This window comes from Osmia bicornis, chromosome 5, assembly GCF_907164935.1.
Source record: "Osmia bicornis bicornis chromosome 5, iOsmBic2.1, whole genome shotgun sequence".
Classification (NCBI taxonomy): domain Eukaryota; kingdom Metazoa; phylum Arthropoda; class Insecta; order Hymenoptera; family Megachilidae; genus Osmia; species Osmia bicornis.
Genome location: NC_060220.1, coordinates 8795270 through 8822592, shown reverse-complemented (window position 1 = coordinate 8822592; position 27323 = coordinate 8795270). Strand labels below are relative to the sequence as shown.

Sequence of the window (27323 nt, the reverse complement as noted above, 5' to 3'; positions counted from 1 at the left end):
GCAGTTGTTTTTCATATCATTGTGTATAATAAAAACAATTATTACCTCTATATTTAAATATATAATATCGACTGAAATAAAATAGACTGATAATATAGTTATTTCATCGGGTGCATTCTAAATATAGAATTTTTAAAATGATACGGAATAGGATCATAGGAATTATCAAAATTTAATTATATACACAAATGATTAAAATATGGAATAGTTATAAAATGATAAATAAGTAGTATAGTAAATAATAAATCTACGTTTACGCATTTACATGATAAATTTTAAATTAATTCCGAAATAATGAATGCATCTAATAAATATGTGTACGCGGCATAAATCCGTCCTATGCACGAAATATGTGCAACTTGATGCGACCAATGCACGAAGAAAGCGTTGATTGGTCAATCGATTTATAAGAATCGTATAACCCGCCAATAAGAGCAAAATTGGGGGACAAAACTCAGGTTCCCCTGCAATATGGCTGTCAGTATAAATTTGATGCTTGTAACATGCGTTGCTCTCCGAAATATTTGACAAATAGTCTGTCTATCTGTCGACTTTTTCAAAATATACATCGTAATGTGATTTTCGAAGAATCAATACAGTGGGAAACGGCTATGAGGGTTAGCTGAAGTGAAGCAGTTAAATAAGTAATATATTGAAATCGGGTATGCCTAAGTTCGTCAATCATTATTTATTTATGTATCCATATTGTGTTTTCTTATAATAATATCTTCATTTTTCAGTAATATTATATCTGTCCAGTTTTTTAATTATAGCTTTTATCATAGTGCCTAAATTTTACATTATCTGGATGCTTGAACATAAGTACCGATTAAAAAATGCGTCCCCGCAGATGTCATGTATTATTTCCACCTCATCAATCTTATTACAACAAACTTTCATCTTCGGATTTGAAAATTAACTTTTACCACTGAAATTGTTTTTCCTTCTGTTAATCAAATAATAAATAACAAATAATTTATTTTAATGTTTCTTGTACTCCATTTTATTTGGTACAATTGGTGCACTTCCTTTCCAACTTTTATACACAATATGTAAGAATGTGATGAAAGTACATTCTCAGTCAATTAACAAGGCTTTGAGAAATTTTGACAGTTTCATTCTCATGTTTTTATTTATTTTATACAAATGTTCTTACAAGCGTAATTTTGTTTATCAATAATCATTAATCCCTTATATGTGTATAGAGAAATACATATATATTTTTTTATTTTAGGAATTTACTGGTGTTTACCGTTAAACATTATTTGCAAATATGACATCAAGGTAAAGCATTAATAATTATTTTATTGAAAACATATTGTATAAAATAATATATATAATTCTTACCTTAATATACTATTTATACTTATGTAAATACCAAATGTTTGTTAGTGAAATGATCCCATTTTATATGAATCCTTTTATTATTAAATTTTACATGTACAACTTTATGTGATAATGAAAACTGAAATTCCTATTAACCTGAGAGTATAATTACATACAATGTAATGTACAAATTATCACAGGTTGGACAGACTATTCATATTATTGGAAACTGGAACAAATGCGGTCACTAAAAGGGCTGCAGCACAACAATTAGGAGAAGCACAAAGATTACATCCTCATGATCTACATCATTTGTTAGCAAGAGTCTCGACTCTCTTAAAATCCCCACAATGGGATACCAGAGTTTCAGCTGCACAAGCTGTGCAGGCTATACTTGCCCAAGTTCCTGCTTGGGATCCGCAATCAATTAAAAAAGAAACATGTACAAGTAATTATTATATTTCTTCTGTTCCCTAATAATGCAAATTATAATGTCTAACTGCTAATCTATAAATTATATTAATTAATAGGTGATGGGGAAGCGAAGAGACCCAGTAATAAATTAAATTTGGAAGATTTTAATATGGAAAAAGTCTTAGCTCGCAGTTCGCATCTTACTGGATCGGAAGGTAGTGAATACGATTTAATCGCTACCGATGGAGAGCAAATGTCACTTCCTAATCAAGAAGAAAAACTTATCGCTGCTAAATTGGGTCTACATCCACGATTAATGGGAGTTGATACATCAGAGTTGTTTACCGCTGAAGATCTAACCCCAGTAGTATTACCACCTACCTCGAATGCACAGAATAAAGTATCTGTGAATGAAACGCTAAAACAACCAGGTGGACTTAGTAGACGTGAAATGAATAGAGCCAGACGTAAGGTAACGCGTTACGTTTTCTTTTTTATCTGAATATTTCTATTATACTGATTTAAAATTCAAGTATTTTCATAACTCTTAATATGCAACATATATGTAATAGGCACGACAGTCAGTTTCGAAACAACGTTCACGAGAACCAGATGATCATCGTAGCAACGAAGATTATCATAACAATTCAAATGCTCAATCTCCTATTAATACAGGAGAACCATTCAATAAGAAAATAAAATTAGAGGAAGTGATCTCATCAGAAATCGGTGTTACTTGCAGTGCACAGAATGAATCAACCAATAGTGTACCAGATAGTACTGGTTGCTGGCCAGATTCTGTAATAGACTGGCCATTAGAGTCATTTGCCGAAAACCTTTGTCAAGATTTATTTAGTCAAAAATGGGAAATACGTCATGGAGCTGCAACTGCTTTACGAGAACTCGTAAAACTTCATGGAAAAGGTAAATGAAACACTTTAAGCGCAATTATTAATAATAAAATAATTATAAATTTCAATGTCAATTAAAATTTTTCATAGGTGCTGGTAAATCAAGGGATCAGACAGCGGATCAGATGGAAGAAAATCATCATCAATGGATTATCGATGCTGCTTTACGATTATTATGCGTCTTGGGATTAGATAGATTTGGAGATTTTGTTTCTGATCAAGTTGTTGCACCCGTACGGGAAACATGTGCTCAGGCACTAGGTTCTCTTTTATTACTAGTGCCAAATCAAAAGGACGATAAAAATGAAAATAAGGGTATCATAGGAATACTGTCGGTTATGCTGAAGCTTTTAGAACACGACGAATGGGAAGCAAGGCACGGTGCATTACTTGCACTGAAATATTTACTTGCTGTACGAGATGATCTATTGGATGATATTCTACCAAGAGTATTTCCAGCCATCATGCAAGGTCTTTCTGACCCTGTCGACGATGTAGGTGCTGCTGCAGCTAGTGCGCTTATACCCGTGGCATCCGCCCTTCCACGTTTATTGAAACCATCCGAATTAGAGGCTATCGTAATTCGTCTTTGGGAGCTTCTACGCGAACAAGATGATCTAGCAGCAGCATGTAACAGTTTCATGGGATTGCTCGCTGCTATACTTTCATTACCTACAGCACGCACTTGCATTACACCTCAGCCATTATCCCAGGTAACAATTGATATCTAATTTACAATAACGTTTAACGTTCAGTTTAACTTGAAATATGAATGATTACAGGTTTTACCACGATTATGGCCATTCCTTAGTCATTCTAGTTCGAGCGTGCGAAAAGCTACACTGCAAACGTTACAAACATTGACCGGAGAAGACGGTGCTCATAACGAAAATAAAAGGGAACGATGGGGTGACGGAGGCGGATTGGTGTTACAGGAAGCTCTTCGGCACGTTTTTCAGCGCGTACTGATCGAACATGTAACTGCCATACAAGACGTAGCTGAACGTGTTTGGGATAATCTAGTCGTACAGAGCGATCTCGAACTATTATTGCACGCGGCGTGTCCTCTCGTTAGCACGTGGCTCTGCCTCGCTATGCAACCCGAACACGTGCCATTTAATCCGAACTTATTAATGACAATAAGTACTCTTAACAAGGGGATAAAAAATAATCAAATTATCGATATTTGCGACGGACAATCAGACACTAGTAACAACGGTGGTAACAATACCGTAACCGGAAACGTAAAGTCAGTGTCCGAATTGAAAGTTTATATAGGTGGTATCGAAACCGTAGCTCAAAGTATAAGGAAATTAAACGTGGTACAGGCTCGTTGTAGAGCTTCACGAATGTTAGGATTGTTATCGCATTACGTAGTACAACCAGCTCCAGGTGTTACTTACACACCTGATATACCTAGTCCTGCAATTTGTTACGCTAAAGTATTACTGGCACATCTTAACTCGCGATCAGCACTGCAACGCACCGTTGCGGGCTTAACGATGTCTCATTGGGCGACCATAAATGATATGAAACCACCTGCGATACCGGACATTCTAAGGTACGTAGATGAATCCTTTCTTTATCTATCTGTTTCTTTAGTATAGTATAATAATCATGTATTTATTTAATAGGGACAGACTATTGGGGTGTTTAAATGAATGCGTATATTATGACGAAATAGCCGCATCTTTCACTCGTCTCTTACACGACAGCCGTGATTACATTGCTACTCTCAAGCATTATAAATTACCTGTTCCTATTGAAACAGATGCGTCAGGTGTAATGACGCTTGATCAAATTGCGAGCCTTGCTGGGAAACCAATTTCAGAGCTTTGTGCCATAAGCAATGCCACGGGTTCCGGAGGGCCGGCTGGAAACATTAGCGGCAATACCAGTACGGTTAAACTAAAGCCGAAATTGATTGAAAGTTTAGAAGAAAGACGAAAAGCGTTAGAAGTAGGCGCTGCTGACACAGCGGCGCAACAGCTTTCTTACAATGTTATGTCGATGGCAGCATTAGCTGGTGCTGCTACCATGTTACATTGTCTTCCCCAGACTCCGCAACCTCTTAACCCATTAGTGAAACCACTAATGGAGGCTATAAAGCGGGAAGAAAACGAAGAACTACAAAAGCTAGCTGCAAAGCATTTGTCATACCTAGTTGATCTTTGTGTAAATAGAAAACCTTCGCCTAACGCAAAGGTATGCATGGAAGATGATATAATTTATATTACAGTCAGTTATTATATATTTTTTTTTTTTCGAATAATTTGATGTACACTTTGAATCATAGATATCGACCAATTTATGTACATTCCTATGCTCGGATATTGAATTTACACCTCGTGTGAATTGTAATACGGACCCAGATCTATTTGATGGAATTCTTACTTTAAGCAATAGACAAAAACATGCTGAAAGAGTAGCTTATAATCGAGGAGCGAACAGTGGACTCGGCGGAGGAAGAGGACCTGGTCGGCCACCGACGACTGAAATTCCATTAGAGGAATTACTTGCTTGCGAAGAGCCTGAAGCCAAAGCTGCGAGAACACGTCGTCGTGGTGCCACTTTTGCACTTACCGCTATAGGTTTGCGTCATATGACAAAATTATACACGATACAATTACATCATGTACATTTTTTATATCTTTGTTTGTAGCTACTCTTTTTGGCGTACAATTACCTACACGTTTGCCACATCTTTGGGAACTAATATTACCAAGTATATTACGGGAAGAAGATAAAATCACCGGCGGTAAAAATACTCAAGAAGAAGTAAATCAGCTAATTTTCGCTTTACAAGTTCTAGAAATTATGGCTCCGAGCCTCGACAAAGCTTTACTACCTCCTGCCCTAGAATGTCTTTCTTGTTTGTGTAAATTGTTGGCCCATCCGTATAAAGCTGTTAGACATATGGCTTCACGATGTATCGCTGTATTAGCTACATTAGACACAGAAAAGGTGATTATTTATTAATCATTTCTTTTTATCAATTTAATAGTTATTGATTTTGTAATGTATAAATGATATGAAAAAATTATTTGTCACAGGTAGTAGTACATATTACACGTAGCGTAATACCGTTATTAGAAGCTACCGGTGGAGAAAAAGTGTATTCGACGACTGTCACTGCGCCAAGTGAAGTAGATTCTATAAGACAAGGTGCAGCTGAAGCATTAACGTGTCTTGTAGAAAATTTAGGTGTTAATATTGTTCCCTATGCTGTATTGTTCATGGTACCTTTACTTGGACGTATGAGTGATCAGAATCAGGCTGTAAGATTAGCCTGCAGCGCAACATTTGCAACGCTTGTCCAACTTTTACCTCTTGATCCTGGTGCAATTGCTAATTTACCGGATTTGGTGTAAGTTTGAAGATTTATTTAAGTAAGAAACTTTGTAATCGTAGAATCTTAGAATTTTGTAATTTTAGAATTTTAAAATGGTGAGGGGGCCAGTCTAAATTTTTGGGAACAGACGGGTTCACCCGACCCCTATCTAGTTATGCCAATGAATGAAATAATAGATTTTAATTTATTAAAAATATCAATTATATTCCAGAGAGAAGAAGGCACAAGAACGGCGGTTTTTAGAACAGCTTTTAAACCCACGCAGTATTCCAGATACTGAATTACCAATTCCTGTAGCTGCTGAATTGCGTTCTTATCAGCGTCAAGGCTTAAACTGGTTAAATTTTCTAAACCGTTATCGACTCCACGGTGTTCTGTGCGACGATATGGGTCTTGGAAAAACCTTACAAACCCTATGTATATTAGCATTAGATCACCATCGTAATCCACATGCTCCACCAAGCTTGGTAGTGTGCCCACCGACTCTGACTGGTCATTGGGTGTACGAAGCGGACAAATTTTTCAAAACCAAAGATCTTTCGGTATTACAATACGCCGGCACGCCGCCCGAACGTGAAAAATTACGTCCAAAAGTTACTTATCACAAACTCGTTGTGGCAAGTTACGACATAGTACGTAAGGACATTGAATATTTCGAGACTCGTCAATGGAATTATTGTGTGCTCGATGAAGGTCACGTTATAAAAAATGGAAAAACGAAAAGCGCAAAAGCGACGAAACGATTACACGCCAATCATAGACTTATACTCTCAGGAACACCGGTGCAGAACGACGTACTTGAATTGTGGTCTCTGTTCGACTTTTTAATGCCTGGCTTTTTGGGCACTGAAAAACAATTTGCGGCCAAGTACTCGCGTCCTATCCTAGCTTGTAGAGAACCGAAAGCTGGGCCAAAAGAACAAGAAGGAGGAGCTCTGGCCATGGAAGCGCTTCATAGACAGGTAATCAGTGATAAAACACAATTACTATTTAAATTATTAACAAATTTTTCCAAATCTAATATATTATTATTTATGCCGGTCAGGTTTTGCCATTTTTACTCAGGCGAAATAAAGAGGATGTCCTTCAAGATCTACCGCCTAAAATCACGCAAGACTACTATTGCGATTTGTCACCGTTACAACGAACACTCTACGAAGATTTTCGTACTCGACATTCTGCTACTCTCTTATCTTCTACGTCGTGTACTTCATCCGCGAGTGATCCTCACGGTGGCCACGTGTTCGAAGCATTGCGTTATCTACGCAACGTCTGTAATCATCCAAAATTAGTACTGAATCCACGACATCCGTTGTATCAAAACGTTAGTATCAATGATACATTTGTTTCCTATATTTGTAACATCTATTTAATTATGTTTATTTTGTAGATATGCAATACATTGAAGCAGCAGAAGAGTACTTTGGCTGATATAGATCATGGAGCTAAATTACCTGCATTGAAACAATTGTTGTTAGACTGTGGTATTGGGCAACCGCAACAACAACAAAGCCGGTGTAATTCAGTGGCCACTGGCGCTACTCAAGATAATCAGCCACCGCAACAGCAACAATTAGTGAGCCAACACCGAGCATTGATCTTTTGTCAATTGAAAGCAATGCTGGATATCGTAGAGAAAGATCTGTTGCGTACACATTTACCAACAGTTACGTATCTCCGGCTTGATGGAAGTATACCTGCAACGCAAAGGCATTCCGTGGTGGCGCGTTTTAACGCTGATCCATCGATAGATGTACTTTTGTTAACGACCCAAGTCGGTGGTCTTGGATTGAATCTGACCGGTGCAGATACTGTTATATTCGTGGAACACGATTGGAATCCCATGAAAGATCTTCAGGCGATGGATCGAGCGCATCGTATTGGACAGAAGAAAGTGGTTAACGTGTATAGGTTAATCACAAGATCAACGGTGGAAGAGAAAATTATGGGACTTCAGAAATTCAAGCTTCTTACTGCAAATACTGTAATTTCTACTGAAAACGCATCTTTGGAAACGATGGCAACTGATCAGGTAAAATATTTAAAGTATTGTACAGTGCCGAGCATGGAAGGCTTCCCTTGGGAAAATGGCGCTTCGGAGGGAAAAAGCTCCGCCATTTGTATTTTGGATTTTAAAATTAAAAATTGAGGTTATGGAGTTTTGAAGTTCGAAATCATACGATTTTAATTTTGAAACTTGACAGTTTCTAAATTTTATATTGTGAAACTTAAAAATTTGGATTTTGGATAATGATATGTAATAACTAAAAATTGTATTAACTTTTTTCAAATTAATTTTTAACTCTTCTTTGCTTTTTTACAGTTGCTAGATTTGTTTTCTTTGGAAAATAATAAAGGAAAAAGGTCAGACACGCAAGAGGATACCGTGTCTAAAATTAGCAATGTCCCAGGCGTGAGTCGTTCCGTTCTAGAAATTCTTCCTGAATTGTGGGAACAACAACAATACGACGACGAATACGACTTCGATTCATTTCTTTCCACTCTAAAGTCTGATAACCAGTGAGCTTATCGTTTTGCACATCAGTATCACCAGATGCATAAGAATTTAGTGAAATTAATGTATATGTAAAAACTGATTACGTTATTAGACGAAGGTATCGAAATCAGAGCTGATAAAGGAAACGGTTGATTCTCTTAATTTCAAGGACTGAAAGTAACAAACATTCTTTTAATTAGAAATGAAGAAAAGATATACGAATTATAAAAGAAAAAAAAAACACTCAGATAAATAAGTTATGGATAATATTAATTATGTACTATAAGTAAGCGAGTCTTGTTTATTTATAATAACTTATAAAAATGCTGATACAATTACAATTCTGTATTTGTACCAAACGACACCATGGTTCATATTTATTTATATTATACTAGTCTCTTCCTTTACCACTATTTTTATATCATCACAAGGTATTAGTAAAATGACAGTATCAATCGTTATTGTTATTCACTAACAAATTTTTCTTCAACAGGAGTAATTCTTTCCAGTGTAACAAGTATGCAATTTTTTTCAGTGGGCGTTGAGTTTATAATTTTGATACACACCTAGGATCCAAATTTCCAGCTGCAAATATGTTATGGGGATCCAAGTGTGCTTTAGCTGCTCTGTAAAGGGACACTCCTACTTCTCCTACAGCATTCGAATAGAAACAGGAACGGAGTTTGCCTACACCATGGTGATGAGACAACGAACCACCATTAGCGAGAATCTCTTGACGCGCAATGTGTTCGATACTTTCGTACGCTTCAACCGGATTCGATAGTTTGTTGTAATTGATTGCCAGGTAGAAGTAAACACAACAACCAGAGTCGTACGTTTGCGTGATACGACAAGAGATGAAGTAATGTTCCACACCACGCGCGTAACACTCTCTAGCCACACGTGATTTCACATTTCTACACAGGAAAACCGTACGGTTCCAAGCGACGGAGGTCTCGAACGATTCGGCCAAAACGTAATAATTCAAACCCATGTCTCGAATGTAAGCTATAACAAACGTTAAAACGTATCCTCGTTCACCGTTTGATTCTCCCGCTGGAACACCATTGTACTGCTTGGCAATATTGTAAACTTTCTTTTCTTGCGCCGCCACGTCCGCGGCTGTGTCACCTTCGAAAAGAAGCGTGGCAACGCACATTTGGTCGAATTTAAAACGTTTTATCCTTGTGATGTAGGCTTGTTTCAACCCTTGTACAATTAAACCACCCCAGCCAGGTTCTGGTTTCAAGGCCTGACCAAAGTGGAACTGTTCATTGTCCATTAAACGTATACTAGCGGGCTGGCATCGATCCTTGGCTACCTATTCGCAGTAATATGAAACGTTATATGTTTTAATGACACTCGGCATGTTTACAGGATTAAAAAATAAGAAACAATATACAATTTGTTATACGTATAAAATCATATGTAAGTGCTAAATTAAGCAGATTTATAAATATATTTTTGATATAATATATGTTACAATACCAAGTAGGGGTAAAATGGTGGTGTAGAAATTTAGAATTATATGTTAGTAGGTATTTGAAACCATACAAATTATAGTGCATCTGCTTTAAGTGTATAAACGCTATTATTTTTGCAATTATTGAAAATGTGAAAATTGGTTTTTAATTTGATGGAGGAAGCTTAACAGAATTTCTTCATTTTGTTTCTTAATTATTATTTATAGAGAAAAATAATTGAAAATAATTAAAATTTTCATTTTTTTTTTTCATATTTTTAAATACACTTTAATAATAATATTATTTCTAAATATTCTATACAATTTCAGCCATGCTGAGTAAAGGACGATAACTCTAATCGTACTTGACATTTTCTACTAATATACGTACAGATAACTGATAAATTATTCAAATGTATTCATTATACACTTCGTTAAAAACATGGAGTTCCATTAAAACAGAAATTGCACTATTTGTATCTCTATAAATAATAATTTGAATTAAGATTGCAATTTTTTATTTAGTTGAATAATTAACTCAAACAACTTTCATATGAAACATTTTTTTTGCATTTTTAATACACTAATACTCCAGTAACGTAACTGGAGGATCCCTTCTTTTATGCGGGTTTCCATTTACGCAGCAATAGTATTTTTATAGTTTCGTCAAGAACGAAAGAAACGAGTTCCTTACTACCACGAATACAACGTTTCTGGTGTAAGGCGTATCACCATACTTACAGGGGTATGGGAATCCTATTTACGTTATTATCAACCGCGCGAAATCAAAAAGAAACCATGGGAACAGTGTAGATAGAAAAATAATAGCGTGCATGCACTTAAAGCAGGCATACCGTGTAGTTAGTTTCAATTCTGATTTTCTTAATTTACACTAATATCAAATTGAAAAATATTCTGTATAATGTTATATAAAAATATAGGTCTAATAAATGTTGTGAGCCATATTAATTCATTAAATGCTATGCTTTTAATTTTACAAAGTTTGTTAAGTTACAAATTCAATAAAAATAAAAATAAAATTTTTAGTGAATGTTTACATTTGAAAAATTATATTAAAAGGGTTAAGTAGCGAAGGAAGTAATCTTTTATTTGCAGTAATTCTGTAAACATGCAAAATGTCACCAATATAAGCATAACAATTTTACAAATGATTTTGTCGAAATTACGTTTATAATATTTCAATCAAATTTACCTGTCGCAATGCTGACACGCCAGTTTGAAAATTTGGGAAAACTATGCTACCGTATTTGACTATTTTTGGTATTGGCCTAATCTTCAATACAACTTCTGTGATGACACCCAGTGTACCTTCGCTACCAAGTATCACGTGATCGAAATCAGGACCACAAGAAGCTCGTGGAACCAAGGTGCCCCTTTCCAACGTTATTTCCGGGTCATCTATCCTACCGGTGACCATTCTTACTCGTACGACTAAGTCTTCAATGTTTCCATATCGATTCTTCTTCATGCCACTTGCCCTTGTGGCAACCCATCCACCTAAACTGTTCTTTCAAGAAATATAAACAATTATGTCACTAACAGTAGATTAATAATTAATCTATTAATGAGGCTTCCCTAAGGAAAATGGTGTTACAAGAGAAGCAAGAATTTTCAAAACCTTCATTTTGATAAGTAATTTGGAAACAAATTAATAGGATTTTTGTTTAATAAATATTATAAGATTTAGTATATAATTAAGTAATTCAATTTTTCCCGCGTAAACGTTTATACGTTGGGAGCTTAAATTATTAATTTTTTGATATGTATGAAGTGTACTAAAACTATTTGCATTTTAGTATCAAGGGGACAGTTAATAGTTTTTCTCTTTTAATGGAATATCGTGTACCTAGAAAATTCGTAAGAATCAGGTTCGTGACCGGAAGTCAGACCTTGCAGTCGAAGTTGCCTTTCGAGATCCTGACCGATAATACCAGTCTCGCAGCAGATGATTAGATTCTCCCTGTCTAACCATAATATCCTGTTCATCTGCGATGTGTCCAATAATATTATTGTTCTTCGTTCATTTTCTGGACAAGAGGCTGCACCGCTGACGCTTGTTCCACCGCCGAACGGGATACAAACTGATCCGTAGTGAGCGCATAATTTGATTATTTTAACGACGTCCTCGTGGCATTCTAGAAACGAATTAATATAACCAGATTAATTAAATATTAATATATTAAATATTTCAATATTAATACTGTTAAAATTATGATCTTCAGGGTTCGTGTTTCCCCTATATCGCCATTTTCACTAGGGGGATACTGATTTGATCGCGAGTGTACGAAGTTATTTACATAAGTAACGAAGAATCCTTGACACAGGTGATTTAGCAATTATTTATATAACTAATTGCTTTTTGCATGCGCAAATATCTTTACTGTTAACCTTATATGTCATTCCTCTAAATATGCATTTCTATTAATCTTAATAATTAACAGGTGAATATACAATAGAATGAAATTACATTGATATTTTTCATTTTCGAAATTTTTTTTTGCAATTATCACTTCATTTGCAGTGCATGTACCTAAATATAACTTACAATAATTAGCAACACTAAGTGCCTAAATATGATGTACTTTAAAACAGATAATTGGTTTTACCTTACTCATGTGATAAAATATGGTATTAGTATATGATAAAAAAAAATTGATATTTTCTAACAAAACTTGTTCGCTATTTATACCATTTTTTTTTTTATTTTAAAAGATTAACTTAAGATCAGTAGTTGCATTTATTTAATTGAAAACGATGATTTTAAATATCCTACTTTATTTTTTCATTTAAACTATAGTTTAAGATGATACAAGTTATAAATGTACATAACAAGCAAATTTTATTCGACTTTCAATTGAATGCATGTACAGTCGTTTAATTTATTTACGCTTACTTCGTGGCTAGGGATTAGCGTGGAAATGCATTCCGGAAATTACAGTACGCAACTAAGTCAAGGTTTAAGTACTCTCGCTCACCCCACCGTTATCCTAATCGGCATCGATTGTAAAACTGTGTAAAGAGTTCAAGTAAAAGACTACGAAAATGAAAACGAAAAATGATAAAGTGCTGATAACGTTATGATAAAAATAATGACTGTAACAAATGAGGTAATGTAGGTAAAAGATTATGTTCAATTTCTGTGAATAAGATACTAAGAAACAAATACTCCCAATATTTGACCTGAAAATCAATGAAACACGTGTAGCAAGTGGTGCTACATTCGACACCATTTCATTTTTCCTAATGATATTTATTTTCTATTTTACACCATTTTAGAGCTATAAGACAAATTATTTTATGGTAAAGAGTGTCGATACTTTTAATTAACCCTTTCTCTTATGATTGTTTTTCAATAGTTGCGTCAGTCATTGCATGAATTTTAAAACAAGTAAAGAAAATTGAAATGCCATGCATACATGGCATTCAAGGATTCTTGACTGAACAAATTAGGCGAACCAACACTAAAAATACCAACCAAATTTCACACATTTGAAGTGTAAGTTACGTCACGGTTGCGACTCGATGTTATAAGGCAAGGGGTTAAATAAACTAAATGTAACAATTTCTATTGCCATTAAAGTAGAAGAAATATTTTACTCGAGATAATTATTTTTTTCTTTCTTAAAGAATTATGAATTACTCACTTGGCCATACAACGATGTCCGGTACCCTCTTGAACGACCCATGCCTCAGAATATAAATATCGCGAAGCGTGTGTCCGTGTGCTCTAACTAATCGATCGATACCTTTCGTGGAATATTCGATTTTTAACTCGTGAATCGCTTCCAATAATTCCAATGAAATAATTGGTTCCGGTAAGTTCGTTGGCATCGGTTGTGATGGTTGCTTTTTGTTCAGGTCTACGCCAAACATGTCTTTGACCCATTGTGTGAAATATGGAAGTTCCTTATTTCCAATGGGATACCTACAAACATCTTCTGTTATTATTAAATTTATTAGTAAAAATAATTGAGCTTCAGAATCGTGTTGTAAATATTGTTTCTAAAATTTTTTACTTATAATTCATAAAAAAAATATTGCATAAAAATAAATGTACCAAAATCATTTGTTTATATTAAAAACTAGCAGAAACTGGGATTGAACGATTCAATTTTTAAGAAGAAACTAAATTTTATTAAAAATTCACATAACTTTATAACAATAAAGAATAATAATAATAAAAGAAAAAACTTCTTTTCATCGTATTACGTAAACAATACAGTAACGTGTGAAGAGTTGAAAATAACGAGTTAAAATCTAAGTTCTATACTATAGAACCTATAGTATTAGATGTGTTTAATTAGTATATCTTATCACGATAGCTTCTCGTGAATTTTAAAATAAAATGATGGTATAAAATGAATCGTGATGGTATAAAATAAAAATTGCAAATTACATCACATAATTAATGTCAGATTTTCAAAGATTAAATTATTGTTGAAAATTCAGAATAAAATTTAAAGCGAGATTAAATGAACACGAATCAATATTTACAATCATGACTGTAAATTAATTTCAAATAACGATTGCATGATCATAGGAAAAGCGCGAAGAATTTATACCAAGGTTAACTTGTTCATCTTATTAAATATCAGATGATGCATTTATAAGATGCACTCATTAGATATTCATTTACATTCATTACATTTCATTGTTTGAACAGAAACGAGCCTGCTTAATCAAATTCTCAACATTGAGAGAACAAATATGAAGAAGATGGAATTTCTTGCATGTGGCTTACGACACAGCAACGAAACGAGTTTCAAACAAGACATTCACTGTGAACTTAACGAGACACAGATAGACGAAACGATCTATTAAGGGAAATTCGATGGAAAATATAGGAGAAAAAATAGAAAATTTTCTTAAATTAACACGTGAAATTAAATGGTATCTATAAATATTTTGCTGCATTTATATCAGCAGTGCTAGATGAAGTAAAATTTTAAATACAGTGGACTCTCGTTATATTGCCAGGTGAGCAATTTGACTTTCACAGATTTTCAATCATGAGTTACGAAATTGATACAATCTTATCTCATACTTTCTCTTTCGACTGAAAACAAAATTAGTCGAAGTTTATAAAAGATAGATAATATGAACTGCAAAAAATAAATAGGTTTGTATTTTTACATAGAGTTTAAAATTAAGCTAAAGAGTTTATTATTCGTTATTATCTTTCCTGCAAGTTAAAAAAAAAATTGTTTCACATTACACCGTGACCTCTGTTGGTTATTTCCATAATGCTAGAATGTATTGTGAATCCATTTACTTCAACATTATACGAATTTCACATCATGGCATTGTGCCAGAATGCGTTGTGACTCTAGAGTAACCGGAATGGTCGTCGCCGGTGACCCGCGCATCAAATTTTTTATAAACGAATAATTAATATCGACAGAATTAAAATTTTAAAAATTCCTACCTTTCCGATATCGACATTTTTGCTGGGGAAACCTACTTTGTTAAATAATGAACATCGAAATACAACTAATGAATTTTAATATATTAATAAATCTTTTAAACTAGACATTTTCAATAATCCTCTAATTACTCTATAACCCGTGAGGTAATGAGTTCGCTTAGTAGACTCTCGTTATATTGCCGTCGAGGGGCCTGTAGGAGTGAAAAAGTCAAGCTTCCAAACTCCCATTTGAAGGGGGAAGGCGAAATAGAAATATATCATTTTAAACTTTAATTTTTAAAGTTTAATTCTCTTACTGTACCGATTACAGACAGATGTTATTCATACTAGACTTACCTGTTGCCAGTAAATTCGATGATATTTTTTTCGTTTATACGAAATTCTGAATCCTTGTATCCCCAGCCATTCCACTTCAATAATTTTTGCCTTTAAAGATTTGAAAAGAAACATACGATTATTTGATTCACAGCATCGTCACTTCGAAATATTAACAATATCGGTTGAAAAAGTAGAGTTGTACATCAATATATTTGCAATACATTCGGCGCGCAATTTTTCGCGCCACGTGACTGATCAACAACCAATCGGTAAAATCCGTATAGCTTTCCGGACAACAAGTACCCGGTAAACGAATCGATTTTGTATAAGAAATACTAACTGACAGGAAAAAATAATAAGAAAAGTTGATCGTTTCGATGTTCGCGATTATTTATTGGGTAATTATATAATAACGTTCGTATGCACAATCATAATCATCATCGGACGAGAAAATGTTATCGATCGATTTCTCTTTCTCTTTCACGCTTGAGCAACATAAGGGATGCTTTAGATTCGTAACATCTGCCGATGAGTCAGCTAACACTTGCCTCAAGGCGTGGCTACAAATAATTTAACAAAGGTTCCTTCCTCTTGTGGACATTTTTCTCGCTATTGTTACTGACATATTAGAGATTCAATAGAAACCGACAGAAACCAGAATTCGCCGGCACAAAACTGACCTTTCTTTTGGTACAACACTCTGGACACAAATCGGTCCGTTTAAATTCTCCACATCCTTATTAGCCCCATTTTTCGGATTACTCGACATATCCTATTAAGTGGAACCGCGAAGGGCCTAACCTTTCGATCCGCACAAAACACGGCCAGCAAAGCGTATATAGATGCTTGAGCGCGCGCTCTTCACAGCACTGTGTTGACTATTGACACGCGCACCGGCAAACCAAATTTAAATCAATAGAGCCCCCGCTTTATGGCTATCCGCCTACCAACGGATCTTCTCGTGAAAGGCAACCAATCGCTTATACCCGATGCATTCTCGTTGTAAAATAACGAACATTCTTTATCTACTAATGACAGGCTGACTCACTACGTTTACTGTTCTTCACACATGTTCTATGATATTGTTACTGTGCTTGCCCAAATTGAGGGATTCTTTTCATGAAAGGGATTTCTTACGCATGCGCAGTTACACATTTCATATGAGGGATCCTAAAATTTATCATATGTTTATTCAAGTATCAAATTATTCAAATTATAGGTTATCTAATCTAATAATAATTAACAGAACATATTTGAAATATTTTAAAGCGATTAAATAACCATTTAGATATATCTTTCATACTGTATATGAATTTTATCATTAATATCGTAATATATAATATATATTGAATACTGAACATGTAGGAATGATGGTATGTTAGAAATCACTTGAACATGAAAAGTTTTAAATGATCAATGTTAAATATTTTATTTATGTATTAAATTATTATTTGTAGTACATTTTTGAATAGATTTTAGTCAAACATAACCTGGATGCACTTTTGACATAACCTAATATAACCCAATATAACCTGGATAGTACTGGCTTATATCTGTACTGCTGGATCTGCTGAATACACACGAATCAGAGACTACAGATGCAAAAGACTGGACATGCCTTTGTTCTCAAGGGTCATAATTCAGGGGATCCCAGACACCCCCAGATGAGATTAGGTTTGCATACCTACATTCTTTTCATCCATACATTCTTTCCACCCCTACATTTCTTTCATCCCTACATTCCTTACATCGCTTCATCCCTTATATCCCTACATTCCTTACATCACTTTATCCCTTATATCCCGACATTCTTTACATCTCTTCATCCCTTACATCCCTGCATTCTTTGAATCACTACATTCCTTACATCCCTGTATTCCTCACATCTCTACATCCCTTACATCTCTGCATCCCTTACATCTCTGCTTCCCATACATCCCTGTATTCCTCACATCTCTGCATTCCTCACATTCCTGCCTTCTTTATATCCTAACATCCCTCACATGCCTGTATGATTTACATCCTTGTATCACTTATATTCTTGCATTCCATACATCCCAGTACCTCCCTGAAATTGTGTTAAAATTTTTGCGGTTATAAGGCCTGCGATTTTATACAAATTTAGTTCCTTCTTTCGCCACCAGAGGGCGCTGATTCGACATCGAAATTTTAGTTCACATTTTTGCCGCCAGAGGGCCAGAAATGGTGCAAGGTTTAGTTCCTTTTTCTAAAACCAGATGGCGCTGACTCGACATCGAAATTTTAGTTCACATTTTTGCCGCCAGAGGGCCAGAAATGGTGCAAGGTTTAGTTCCTTTTTCCAAAACCAGATGGCGCTGACTCGACATCGAAATTTTAGTTCGCATTTTTGCCGCCAGAGGGCCAGAAATGGTGCAAGGTTTAGTTCCTTTTTCCAAAACCAGACGGCGCTGACTCGACATCGAAATTTTAGTTCGCATTTTTGCCGCCAGGGGGCGCTGTTTTTCGAAATTTTCGCGAAATTCCTTTACTTACCTTTACTTACCTTTACTCGAAGCAGTCTTTACAATATATTTATTATGAGGGATGCAGAGATGTAAGGAATGTAGGGATGAAAAGAATGTAGGGATGAAAGGAATGTAGGGATGAAAAAAATGTAGGGATGAAAAGAATGCAGGGATGTAAGGGATGCAGAGATGTAACGGAACGAGGGATGTAAAGGAATCCCGTAGGGGTCCGGGGTTGGGGCCCCGGTCTCCACTGCACGCGGCCCGTGGAGTGCCGGCATCGGGTGTGGCCCCCGATGTCGGCGGAGTTTGGCACATGGCGGAGGGTCAAAGGATCCTCCCTACCGCCTTAGTGCAGGCCACCGTGGTGGTTTTAGTGGGTAAAAATCCCACACTACCTCTGGCCCCTCCCGAGAGGGGCTGAAGGTGTCTTTCTGAAGATTTCCACCACGTTAAAAAAAAAAAAAAAAAAGGGTATTTAAGGGTTGCAGGAATGTAAGGCATGCTGGGATGGAAGGAATGCAGGGATGTAAGGGATACTGAGATGACCTTAGCCTATAATGAGGGATAAAATTATATAAATAACTGGAATAAGTAAAATAAATGGGGTCCTCGGCTAAGACCCAGAAGAGGGATATAATCATAAACGTTATTTCCCTTCGTTGAGGTTATTTAATAAGCAAAAAAGGAACAAATGATGTAAATTAAATAAACTCTGGAAAAAAATTATACTGGATGTGCCCTCTTCATACGGACCTGATATTATCCAGGGGTTTCAGGGACCCCGCTGCGCCAATGACGCTCTGTGCGTACCGACCTGATATCATTTTGGGGTATGAAGGACCCCAGAACACCGATGACTATCTCTGCTCTGCATAGCGACATGATATCATCTTGGGGTGTCAGGAACCCCGAAGCACCAGTGACACTGTTTGCCTAACGACATTTTGGCATCTGGGGTATCAGGGACCCCGAAGCACCAACGACTATCCCTGCATACCGACATGACATCATCTTGGGGTGTCAGCTTACCGACACTACGGCATTCGGGGTATCTGAGACCCCGAGGTACCGTGACGCTGCATACCGATATTATGCCACCGGGGTGTCAGGGACCCCGAAGCAAATAGCGAAATATAAGACCTAAAAACGAACAAATCGTGAAACTTACTTGTTCGAGGTAGTGATGGGTACGACCGGATCTAGCGAAATATAAGACCTAAAAACGAAAAAATCGTGAAACTCACTTGTTCGGGATAGTGATGAGTACGACCTAATTCGATGCTGGGGTATCTGGGACCCCCTGAGTCATTACCCCTTGAAAACAAAGGCATGTCCAGTTTTCTGCATCTGTAGTCACTGCCAGAATAAAGGCATGTTTAATCTTGTTGGATCTGGAGTTACTGAGATACACATAAATGCACAATGCTGCAAACAAAAATGCAACCGAAGTTACTCAATGTAAATAGAATACCTCATCGACCAAAGAAACGTAGGAAGATAACTGTTGTATTTGATGAGAAAAAAAGACGGTATTTATAACTAATTGCTAGAATTAACAAAATTATGAACATTATGAGCATTATATACTACTTTTAAATTCAGAGACTTTTTAAAAGGATTTCGTAAAAGAAAATTACAACGAAAAGAAAAAGCTGCAGAAAAATTGCAACAACAGTTGAAGGAAGAACGAAAAAAGATTAAACAAGGAGTAAGTAGGTGCATAATTTTCATGTTTGCCATAATGATGTGATACATTTATTTTCATAGGTACGAGAAGAGTATAAAAGCTTGGTATCAAGTCGTGATATTCCTGAAATTCAACAATTATTATCTCAACATGAATATGAAACAGAGGGGCATACCATTAGTATCTTGGAGCTAAATGTTGCAGATCTGACAGACAGTGCGTTAATTGGTGAAAATAAAAGTAACATTGAAACAGAAGAAAACGAGAAAGAGGAAAGTGATAACAATTCTGAAGATGAAGAAGAGATTGAAGGAATGCCTTTAAATGGAAAAAGTAAAAGCACAACTTCAAAGAAAACTATTGAAAATAAATTAATTGGGAATCAGAAAGACTTGAAGAAAGCAATGAAGAAAGCTACATTAAAACAAGTAAAAAAGAGTAAAGTATTCCAACGAAAACAGAAATTAGAACGCCAAAAAAATAAGAAAGAAAGTATGAGGAAACAAAAACGTAATGAGAAAATTCGGAAACATAATGGAAAGCTTAAAAAAAAGTTAAAGCAATAATATTCTTGAATTATGTTCTTTAAATATTGTAAATATAAATAAATACATTTTATAATTAATAGTTTCTTAATTTTATTTTTGTTGCTAAATGGACATATCTTTATTCAGACATTGCTACATTTGGTAAATCTAGGTATGCAAATTTCTTGTTCAAATCTAGTGAGCATATGATTTATTTTGCTTCAAAGATATCTTGAAAGCAATTCTTCCATTGCAATTCTTAGTTCCTTTGGAATATCATCTTGGGGTGTCAGGGACCCGGACACATCAGTGGCGCTCTCTGTATTTCAACATTATGGCTGCCGGGGTATCAGGGACCCCGTTGCATCGGTGATGCTCTGCATACCGACATATCGTCTTGGGGTGTTAGGGACCCCAAGCGCCTGTGACGCTCTTTTCATACCGACATTATGTCTGCCGGGGTGTCAAGGACCCCGATGCATCGATGGCGCTCTCTGCATATCGACTTGATTTCATGTTGGGGTGTCTAGGACCCCATAGGTCACGAATCCTTGAAAATAATGACGGTAAATTGTCGTGTAGTTTTCACCGTTTCTTTATAGATGACGCTAAGATCGAATTTTAAAAATATTTAATTTATGGCGGTGTTTTTAAAATACAAGTTTGTCAAACATTTATTTTGATAGTTCTTCGGTCTCGTATTAAATAAACACGAAAAATATTACTTTACATAATATGTCAAATAATGGAATTAAAAAAACATACACGCATTATTTTACAGTTGTTTATTTTGTTTACATAATAAGGATACTTACATAAATGAATGAATAAGTTGTTAATTATTATAGTACAGATTTCATACAAATTATTAAAAAAAATATTAATGTTATGTATAGTCATTCTATGATAGCATTGAATCCAGATATAAATTTCATTCTTTTTGCTTTAAATATTTGTGTTCACAAAATTTTAATAAACAATATAAATAGTTCAGTTCTGTTAACAAAAGTTACAATAAACTCAATAAAAACTTAAGTTTAATAACATTATTTATGAATAATTAAGTTTTTATGTAATATAAAAATTGGTCTTTAATAATAAATGCGATTTTAATATTAAATAAAATTAAATCTATGTATAAATAAAGATTGCCACTTAAAAATATTTTAATAATCTTTTCTGATTTATACCCGATTGTTAAAACACCTTCATCATACATTATCTTATATTTACATATATTACCCAGTCTCAATAGATATGCGAAAAGTTAATAAAACTGAGTCCAAAATTCATTGAAACGTTTAAATACATATAAAAATGTATTTGTAATAGACATACTAATTAAACTGTATGTAATTAAATACATTAACTATAAATAATGCAAGTATAAAAAGTGATAAAACAATATAACAAACATCGTGCAGTGCATTCCTTTCACTGCTTTGTATCATACCGATTCCAATGAAATTTGAAAAAAGAAATTGCCTGGTATTGTAATTTATGTACGTTATCTTAATATATATGTACATAATCGTTTACTTTGCTAATACCACTACACGTTAAAGCTTATTTTTCCATCTACATATAGTTGAGCGAACATTTTATCAAAGATATTGTCAATCACAATAAATGTTGCCATTGTATTTAATTTGGATAGAATAACCATTTGTTTATACAAGTATTCATAACTGGTCCGTTTCTCTGACCAATAATGCACTGGCATGAAGGAAAATGATTGTTATACTAATTGTAAGATTGATATTAGTATTACTACTAAAGATATAATTAATTCAAATAATATTGTAAATTAAAAAAGAAAAAAACTTTTTAATTCAGCTTTTTTTTTAATTTTCCATTTATAATATCTGGATCCAATGCTCATCTAACATATTACCAATTATAATGGACGGAGTGGAGGAATGCATAGGTTAAAGCCAGGGATAAAATTTAAAACTGGGACAAATATAATTACATGATACCTTATGTTAAAACTTGTGCCAACAATCTACAGAAATAAAACTTTTTACATTTTAAAATTACTTAGGCAAAAAATGCAATTGAATTTACAGACTTAATATTGACTAAAGTTGCTACTGGAAAAAGCTAAGGAGGATTAATCATCCTGTTTGTAAATAAATCAGGTATATGACAAATGGCAGAAACTGTGATTCATATTAATTCACATAAAATTAATAGAATGTCCGTATCATGTGTTTTTACTACACAATGACAGACTTAACTTTTGTACTCAACCTGGAATCTGATTAGCAATGGTATTAGGACCAGAAGAAACAGCTGAGGGAATCACAGAATCCTGCATTAGGGTACGTGTTTCCTCCTCTTGATCAGAAAGTGGTATTGCCGACGCGTCATGGGGAGTTGTTTGTTTCAGCTTCAGTTGACTCGGCAGCTCCGTGAGTACTGGCCCGTACTGCGAAGTGGAACCCACCAGCAAGTCAGTTGATGGATTCAAACCGCCCAACATCTTTCCTCATAGCAACGCGTATATAAGATAAAGAAACAAACGTACGAACCAGAGCACGGATGGCTTCCAGTAAATAAAACCAAACTCAAAATATACGTTTACTAAAACCACTTTGCTTACCTGACCACTGCTTCCAACCATTCCGCTTCTTGGAGATTTGCCATGATGGAAGAAGCGGAGCCATGCCCAGACAAAACCCAACAGGAGTCCTATCAGCATCATACCTGCACCTAATGCTATGGAACTTTTTGCAGCATCTTCAACTTGTTCTTCGATATTTGTTGCAGATGTTGTTGAAGGTTCATTCATCTTTATCTATAATCATTTGTGAGCTTAGTTTTATGTATCATATAATTAAAAAATTAATAAAATTATCTCATTTTAATCTTCTAAAATGTATTTATCCTATCGGTATGAAAGTATATAAAAATTAATTTCATTTAAATATTTATAAAACAGTGGGATTTGGTTATTATAATCTCTTGTTTATTTAATAACAACTATTTTTTATCCGATGCTTAATGTTATAAAAAAAGCTCCAAGTCCCAAAGCGATTATAATAAACAGATCCCACTACAGTTATACAATAAACACAGAACAACATTAGATATAAAATAAAGAAAGGTTTCAAAACTGCTATTGGCCTTTCACTTAAATCCATAACTAAACATAGTAAAAAAGATTAATAATAAATTATCAAAATATAAATACAACATACAGAAATATGCAACTTATCAATTAATAATGTAATGATTATACGTTAAAGTTTGTGCATTTCTTAGTTTCTGAACTTAATATATTCCTTTTGTTCAATTGACATAGTGGTAAAATATCGTAGGAAGTTTTTTTTTTATTGTGATTCGAGGAACAGTCATTAAAAGCGTATATTCCTTATCTCATCAATTAGTTTCATTAAATACATGTTGAAAATATGTTTTTAAAAACTAAAATATTTATTTATATTGTAAGAAGTGATCAGTTTTAAAATTACCTGAAATTTATTTTGTTGTAATGTGCCATCAGATATAAAACTGACTAACATTGTTGTTAAGCCAGCAACAAAAAACGACACAGCGACCGATAGTAATACCCATTCAAACCATCTTCTAGAACTAAGTTTATGTCTGGATATAATCCTCCAGAAACCATTTCTTAAACCTCCACTACCTCCAGCACCATCACCTCCGCTATCATACGTATAACCCACTGTTGTGGGTTGATAAACAGCACCACTGTCTGGCATATCTTCTCGCGAAATGTACGCAATTTTTGCAATTTTATGCCCAACAACGGGCACTTTAATCACTTGCGAATCTTCGTTTAAAATCTAATAACCAATAGGTGAATAAAAAAAGATTACATTGAATCCACTACGCAGAATAATACACTCTCGTTAAAGTGTCAACCTGTCAATTTTAGATTAAGGCCTGTAGTTTTTTAAAATATTTTTATTTCATTTAGTGCAATATTAATTATCCACGATTTTATTGCTATTATTCATTCGCAATGCAGCAATGTGCACATACGATGTATAGATACGAAGACGTCACAGGCAGTGATGCCCAGGCCCTCCAAGCTCCACTCTTGTGAACTTGATGCAAATTTTAACTCGGCGCAGAAAATCCAGGCAGCGCTGATGTCGCTTCTCTACATGCATACCTTGTATCACTGATTTTAACATACACAACTAAAGATATCGTGACGTCATGTTCCCCCGAAATTTGTCGCCGCGTTTTTCAATTGTTTCAAAATTTAAAGAGACTGAAGAAATATGGCGCACAGTGGGTGACAGTGGTGACAGAATTTCCAGGTTAGTGAATTCCATTATTATAATTATTACTATTATTATTGTCATTACTATTGCTATTATCATTATGACTATTATTATTATTTAAAAAGATGTTTTTTTTAATTTTTTTTACGTTTTTAGGTTTTTCAATAACTTCTGCTGATGAGATGCAGCAACAGGAGGAGAAGATAGAAATTAAGTAAGTACAGAATTTTTTTAAATTGTTACTGAAAGCATTAACTGTTTACATTGCTGTTTTAGTAATATATTTAATTTTAATTATTAAAATGTATCTTAAAAGAAGGAGAAAGAAAATATGCAGCATCAGAGGGTGTATTAACGAAAACAGCAGGATGTTCTTCCCCCAAGAGAGAAAGGATAAGAAGAGGATGGCACAGTAGGTGGAAGTATGTGACAACCCAAAGTCTGTGCTTCCACCTGAAAACTGAAATTCCAGGTGGTCTGTAGCAGCTACTTTAAAGAAAAATACTTCATGAGGAAAAGATTAACATCAGCAGTTCCAACACTGAACTTATTTGGTAATAACTCTTATATACTTTTTATAGCATATGTAAATAATTGTTAATGAAATCTATTATTACAGAGGCTGTAATAAATATTGCATATCAGAGGCTGCCTCTATTAAAATAGAGAAGAAATGAAATGAAGAAGAAGATTGTAAGTATTCAGTTTACATATACAATATATAAAACCATTAACATAGTATTAATATATTAAGTATAATCTGTGAGCAGACTGTGTGTTTTATTGTATGTATGATTGTGATTAATTGTATATTATTATTGATATATATATATTCATTATATTTTTGTAAAAATTTAATATATTTTCTTTATTATACATATATTGTTGTCATTTTTCCCCTTTCATTATTTTTATTTTTGAAAGTTTTGAATAAGTAAGACCATGCACACGTATATAGGGACCATATGCTTGTGTGTGTGTACCTCACCGATATCATCTATATGTGTTTGTATCGACACTAGCGCTGCCTGAATTTTCTGCGCCAAACTAATTTTAGTTACAGCATTAAATACGAGAGTTTGAAGGGCCTGGTTCTGGAATGGTCAGGAATGGTCAGTGATGCCAGAACCGTGGGTCACAGGACCAAAAACTTACCACGAACTCTATAAGTATTGTTGCGTGTCCGTTCGCGGTAAATAGGGATTTCTGGGGATTTAAAGGCGCAGGTATGTTAATCCGTGGAGCGCTGAGGCGCTCCGCTCGCAAGGCGCGGAAAAATGAAACAAATAAAGTATCTTTCACAGTATTACGATTTTAATTTCAGAATTTAATCAAACTGTTCAAGATAAGGTTTCAAAATATGCGTGTTGATATGTAGCGTGAGAACAACTTTGCTTATTGAGCGACAAAATCATTCTGCCCGTTCTGCGCTTGGCGGAGGAGATCTTCGCGCGTTGTCGGTCGATGCCCCTTCCTTCGTGGATCCTGGATCCTCCCTTAGGATCATCCCTCGTCCAATGATGGAGGAGTCCACCCCGTCTCGCGTGGGCCCCTTCTCCTGGCTGTAGTCCACCCTCAGGCGCGTGGAAGTGGAGGCGCTCCGCCAAGACGCTAGAACGTTGCAGCGCACATGTGCTACGAGAAAGCGTGGGACCCAGAGAAAATAGGAAAAGACAAGACCTTGTACTTACTTGCCAAAGGCAACTCTTGAGGAAATTTACGACCCTCTTAGAGTGCATGAAAAGACAGGATATCGAAAAAGACTTCGTTACTTTTAAGGACCGTTCGTGACTTGGTCGAAAACAACGAATTAGCTATGGTCTATCATAAATTAGTCTTTTAGGAATCTACTAAGTGAAACTATTCCATTCTCTGGATTTCCGGCCTTCTCTCAACTCAATCACCCACGTCGAGGGGTTTACAATTTTGGCTTTGTTTATTTTATAATATGAGCGTATACGCAGATGGTTTAAACTCCGCTCTTAATTTATAGCCATCGATACAAAAGGTCCTCGAAGAACATTCGAGACATGTCGATACAATAGCCTATCGATAAATATTCCCATGTCAATGTCGCCATACCACTCTAGACATATTCACGTGATAACGTTTCACGTTACAGTATCATGAGATAAAGTTGTATGGATCTGTATGATCACATCCCGTCAGGGGTTGCTGTTGTCGCGGTTATAAATTATACCAAGATCACGTGATGAATGGAGGCAAGTATAAATCTGAAAAATTAGTTTTTATTATTAAGAATTTAAGGCAAAGAAGGAATATTTTCTCATGATTGTTTTTTAAAAATATTCTTTATACTATTGTACACCGCCGTACAAAGCCAGAAACTTCAGAAAAACTACATTTTTATAGAAGAAAATCTTTTGCAATTTTTTCTAAAAAGCGCTCTTAGAATGTTTTATCAACAAATGTCTATATAAATACTTTGCGTGAAAAATATGTATATTTATCCCTTTCCTCTTTTTCTCAACAAATAAAATTCAACATTTCTTTGCTTAATAACCTCTTCAATGTACGTTTAATTATAGAATAGCGCACCATATGTAAAATTTCAAAATGACTGAATGCAGTATATTAAATTCTTCTGCTTTATGAAGTTTCTATTTTTATTCTG

At 34.8% G+C, this 27323-nt stretch overlaps 4 protein-coding genes and 1 long non-coding RNA gene across 9 annotated transcripts in view; 2 read left to right on the top strand and 3 right to left on the bottom strand.

Moving 5' to 3' along the window:
• Positions 1 to 477: 477 nt before the first annotated feature.
• LOC114872301 (TATA-binding protein-associated factor 172) lies at positions 478 to 8862 on the top strand. Of its 2 annotated transcripts, none has more exons than XM_029179385.2 (15): positions 478 to 644; positions 1235 to 1284; positions 1527 to 1774; positions 1857 to 2212; positions 2313 to 2664; positions 2742 to 3364; positions 3434 to 4212; positions 4286 to 4856; positions 4948 to 5242; positions 5314 to 5615; positions 5705 to 6018; positions 6215 to 6965; positions 7049 to 7327; positions 7394 to 8035; positions 8327 to 8862. In XM_029179385.2, exons 2-15 carry the CDS (start codon positions 1274 to 1276, stop codon positions 8525 to 8527), a joined length of 5724 nt encoding a protein of 1907 aa, XP_029035218.1. In that variant the 5' UTR covers positions 478 to 644; positions 1235 to 1273; the 3' UTR covers positions 8528 to 8862. The 2 variants fall into 2 exon arrangements, with proteins under 2 accessions (XP_029035218.1, XP_029035217.1); XM_029179384.2 differs by having other exon boundaries at positions 478 to 662.
• Positions 8774 to 16860, bottom strand: LOC114872302 (alkyldihydroxyacetonephosphate synthase). Its single transcript, XM_029179386.2, has 6 exons — positions 16407 to 16860; positions 15745 to 15834; positions 13628 to 13908; positions 11830 to 12118; positions 11176 to 11485; positions 8774 to 9821 (listed from the first exon to the last, which is right to left on the bottom strand). Exons 1-6 carry the CDS (start codon positions 16493 to 16495, stop codon positions 9048 to 9050), a joined length of 1833 nt encoding a protein of 610 aa, XP_029035219.1. The 5' UTR covers positions 16496 to 16860; the 3' UTR covers positions 8774 to 9047.
• Positions 16861 to 19555: 2695 nt separating this feature from the next.
• LOC114872327 (nucleolar protein 12) lies at positions 19556 to 20527 on the top strand. The gene is made up of 3 exons (XM_029179416.2): positions 19556 to 19744; positions 19818 to 19923; positions 19983 to 20527. Exons 1-3 carry the CDS (start codon positions 19638 to 19640, stop codon positions 20466 to 20468), a joined length of 699 nt encoding a protein of 232 aa, XP_029035249.2. The 5' UTR covers positions 19556 to 19637; the 3' UTR covers positions 20469 to 20527.
• Positions 20528 to 21529: 1002 nt separating this feature from the next.
• Positions 21530 to 24621, bottom strand: LOC114872365. 2 transcript variants are annotated; one of them, XM_029179476.2, is made up of 3 exons: positions 23906 to 24621; positions 23035 to 23229; positions 21530 to 22914 (listed from the first exon to the last, which is right to left on the bottom strand). In XM_029179476.2, exons 1-3 carry the CDS (start codon positions 24155 to 24157, stop codon positions 22678 to 22680), a joined length of 684 nt encoding a protein of 227 aa, XP_029035309.1. In that variant the 5' UTR covers positions 24158 to 24621; the 3' UTR covers positions 21530 to 22677. The 2 variants fall into 2 exon arrangements, with proteins under 2 accessions (XP_029035309.1, XP_029035310.1); XM_029179477.2 differs by having other exon boundaries at positions 21530 to 22860.
• A 1845-nt stretch (positions 24622 to 26466) lies between these two features.
• LOC114872388 overlaps positions 26467 to 27323 on the bottom strand; it is a 56269-nt gene continuing 55412 nt past the window's right edge. For all 3 annotated transcript variants that reach the window (XR_006829452.1, XR_003788753.2, XR_006829453.1), the window contains one exon: positions 26467 to 26922. This is a non-coding gene — a long non-coding RNA (uncharacterized LOC114872388). The remainder of the gene's footprint in view (positions 26923 to 27323) is intronic.